Raw genomic sequence first — 3,486 nt, forward strand, 5'->3', positions numbered from 1 at the left:
GTTTTGGAGCGCCCGTGGAGTACCGGAGGTTCTGTGGGGTTGGGAGCGGGGTCTGGAGTTCCTGGTGGGGACGGGGGCGGGATTCCTGCGGGATTCCCGCGGATTCCTGAGGGTTTCCCGTGGATTGCCAGGATTTTCTGGGGGTTCCCATGGATTTCCGTGGATTCCCATGGGTTTCCCAGGATTTCCTGTGGGTTTCCCATGGATTCCTGAGGGTTCCCAGGATTTCCCGTGGGTTTCCCAGGAATTTCCTGCAGGTTTCCCGTGGTTCCCACGGGTTCCCATGGATTCCTGCAGATACCTGTGGATTCCCGGGATTTCCTGTGGGTTTCCCATGGATTCCTGGGATTTCCTGGGGGTCCCCATGGATTTCCTGCAGGTTTCCCATGGATTCCCATGGTTCCCACAGGTTTCCATGGATTCCCATGGATTCCTGGGGGTTTCCCATGAATTCCCATGGATTCGCATGGATTTCCCGTGGATTCCTGTGGGTTTCCCGTGGTTTCCCATGGATTCCTGGGGTTTCCCATGGATTCCCAGGAATTCCCATGGATTCCCTGCAGGTTTCCCGTGGATTCCTTGGGTTTCCCATGGATTCCCATGGATTCCCGCGGGTTTCCCATGGTTTCCCAGGAATTCCTGGGGTTTCCCGTGGATTCCCGTGTTCCCATGGATTCCCATGGATTTCCCATGGATTCCCCGTGGGTTTCCTGGGATTTCCCATGGATTCCTGGGGGTTTCCCAGGATTTCCCGTGGATTCCTGGGATTTCCTGCAGGTTTCCCGTGGTTCCCACAGGTTTCCATGGATTCCCAGGAATTCCCATGGATTCCCGTCATTTCCCATGGAATTCCTGGGATTTCCCATGGATTCCTGGGGTTTCCCATGATTTCCCACGGATTCCCATGGATTTCCCGTGGATTCCTGTGGGTTCCCATGGTTTCCCAGGAATTCCCATGGATTCCCATGGATTCCTGTGGGTTTCCCATGGATTTCTTGGGGTTCCCCATGGATTCCCATGGATTTCCTGGGGTTTCCCATGGATTCCCATGGATTTCCCATGGATTCCCCGTGGGTTTCCTGGGATTTCCCATGGATTCCTGGGGGTTTCCCGGGATTTCCCGTGGATTCCTGGGATTTCCTGCAGGTTTCCCGTGGTTCCCATGGATTCCCATGGATTTCCCATGGATTCCCGCGGGTTTCCCCCAAGGCACTTCACTCGGTGCGGAGGATGATGTGGATCCCGGATTCCGTGAAAACGGGGCCGCTCATCTCCCCGGCCCTCAGCGCGAACGACGCGTCCTCAAAGGGCTTCTGCATCTGCCCTGTGGAGCACAACCCCAAATTCCCGTCAAAATCAAAAAAATTCCCATTAAAATCAAAAAAATTCCCGTCAAAATCAAAAAATTCCCATTAAAATCAAAAAATTCCCATTAAAATCCCAAAAGTTCCCATTAAAATCCCAAAAGTTCCCATAAAAATCCCTAAATTTCCCATTAAAATAAAAAATTCCCATTAAAATCATAAAACTTCCCATTAAAATAAAAAAAAATCCCATTAAAATAAAAAAATTCCCATTAAAATCCCAAAAGCACCTGTCAAAATCAAAAAAATTCCCATTAAAATCCTAAAAGTTCCCATAAAAATCCCAGAAGTTCCCATTAAAATCCCAAAAAATCCCATTAAAATCCCCAAAATTCCCATTAAAATTTAAAAAAATCCCATTAAAATCCCAAAAGTTCCCATAAAAATCAAAAAAATTCCTATAAAAATCCTGGATTTGGGAGATTTTTGGGATAAATCCCCTGGATTTGGGGTCATTTTTGGGATAAACCTCTGGGAATTGGGGCCATTTTTGGGATAAACTCCCTGGAATTGGGGTCATTTTTGGGATAAATTCCCTAAATTTGGGGTCATTTTTGGGATAAATTCCCTGGAATTTGGGTCATTTTTGGGATAAATCCCTGGAATTTGGGTCATTTTTGGGATAAATCCCCTGGAATTTAGGTCATTTTTTTGGGCTGAGTGTTTTTTGGGATAAATCCCTGGATTTGGGGTAATTTTTGGGATAAACTCGCTGGAATTGGGGTCATTTTTGGGATAAATTCCCTGGAATTGGGGTCATTTTTTGGGATAAATCCCCTGGAATTGGGGTGTTTTTTTGGCTAAATCCCTGGATTTGGGGTCATTTTTTTGGCTGGGTGCTTTTTGGGATAAATCCCTGGGATTTGGGGTAATTTTTGGGATAATCCCCTCACCTCTCCCAAAAGCTCCCAGGTCCCCTCCGGCCTTGGCCGAGCTGCAGTCGCTGAACTGGGAAGCCAAAGACTCAAAATCCTCCTCTCCTGATTTGATTTTCTGGATGTAACCTGGAAAAAGAGGGGAAAAAATGAGATTTAGGGAAAAAATCCCAAAATTCCTGAAATTCCTGAATTTCCTGACCGTTGAGGAGCTCTAGAAAACACTCTCATAATATTCTCATACACATAATTAAACACAAATACACCCATATAAAACCCTATAAAACCACCAAACCACAAATCCCACATCCCAAAATCCCCAAAATTCCCAAAATAATTCCCAAAATTCCCGAATTGCTGACCATTGATGAGCTCCAGGGAACACTCACCCAATATACCCATACCCATAATTAAACACAAATACACCCCTAGAAAACCCCACAAACCACAAACCCCACATCCCAATATTCCCAAAATTCCCAAAATAATCTCCAAAATTCCCAAATTTCTGACCGTTGATGAGCTCCAGGGAACACTCACCCAATATACCCATACCCACAATGAAACATAAACATACCCATATAAAACCCTATAAAGCCTTTTAAAACCCCCCAAACCCCAAATCCCACATCCCAAAATTCCCGAAATCCCCAAAATTCCCGAAATTCCCAAAATAATTCCCAAAATTCCTGAATTTCTGACCGTTGATGAGCTCCAGGGAACACTCACCTGATACATTCATAATTAAACATAAATATCCCCACACATAATTAAACACAAATATACCCCTATAAAACCCCCCAAACCCCAAACCACACATCCCAAAATTCCCGAAATTCCCAAAATAATTCCCAAAATTCCCAAATTCCCTGACTGTTGATGAGCTCCAGGGAACAATCATCTAATACATCCATAAACACAAATAAACACAAATATACCCGTATAAAACCCCACAAAAAAAACTATAAAACCCCCCAAACCCCAAACCACACATCCCAAAATTCCCAAAATTCCCAAAATAATCCCCGAAATTCCCGATTTTCCGACCGTTGATGAGCTCGAGCGCCTCCTCCTTGGAGCGGGTGATGCGGTCCTGCCTCCAGCTGGACGGGCGGCGCGATTGGTTGTGTTTGACCAACAGGTGAGAGCAGCGCACGCGGCCCGGCTCCGCCCGCGGCCCCGCCCCGCTCGGCCGCTCCCATTGGCTGGCGTTCGTCAGGTGGTTGAAATAGTACACCCTGCCTGGG

The 3,486-nt window shown here is 46.3% G+C and overlaps 2 protein-coding genes across 2 annotated transcripts in view; both read right to left on the minus strand.

Annotated features, from left to right (window-relative positions):
* The window catches only part of LOC130588073 (basic salivary proline-rich protein 2-like), a 1,850-nt gene extending 1,025 nt beyond the window's left edge, over nucleotides 1-825 (minus strand). The window contains exons 1-2 of the mRNA XM_057389028.1: nucleotides 410-825; nucleotides 1-379 (exon numbers count right to left, since the gene is read on the minus strand). Of these exons, the coding sequence (XP_057245011.1) occupies nucleotides 1-379; nucleotides 410-825 (795 nt within the window). The remainder of the gene's footprint in view (nucleotides 380-409) is intronic.
* A 389-nt stretch (nucleotides 826-1,214) lies between these two features.
* PIN1 (peptidylprolyl cis/trans isomerase, NIMA-interacting 1) lies at nucleotides 1,215-3,482 on the minus strand (the record flags this gene model as incomplete). Its single annotated transcript, XM_057389029.1, has 3 exons — nucleotides 1,215-1,324; nucleotides 2,258-2,368; nucleotides 3,287-3,482. Coding segments are annotated over 3 exons (417 nt in total), but the record flags the coding sequence as incomplete, so codon positions are not given.
* Between the last annotated feature and the right edge of the window lie 4 nt (nucleotides 3,483-3,486).

The sequence above is a fragment of the Malurus melanocephalus genome, unplaced genomic scaffold (assembly GCF_030028575.1).
Source record: "Malurus melanocephalus ecotype Western Australia unplaced genomic scaffold, MMel_1.1 scaffold_3255, whole genome shotgun sequence".
Classification (NCBI taxonomy): domain Eukaryota; kingdom Metazoa; phylum Chordata; class Aves; order Passeriformes; family Maluridae; genus Malurus; species Malurus melanocephalus.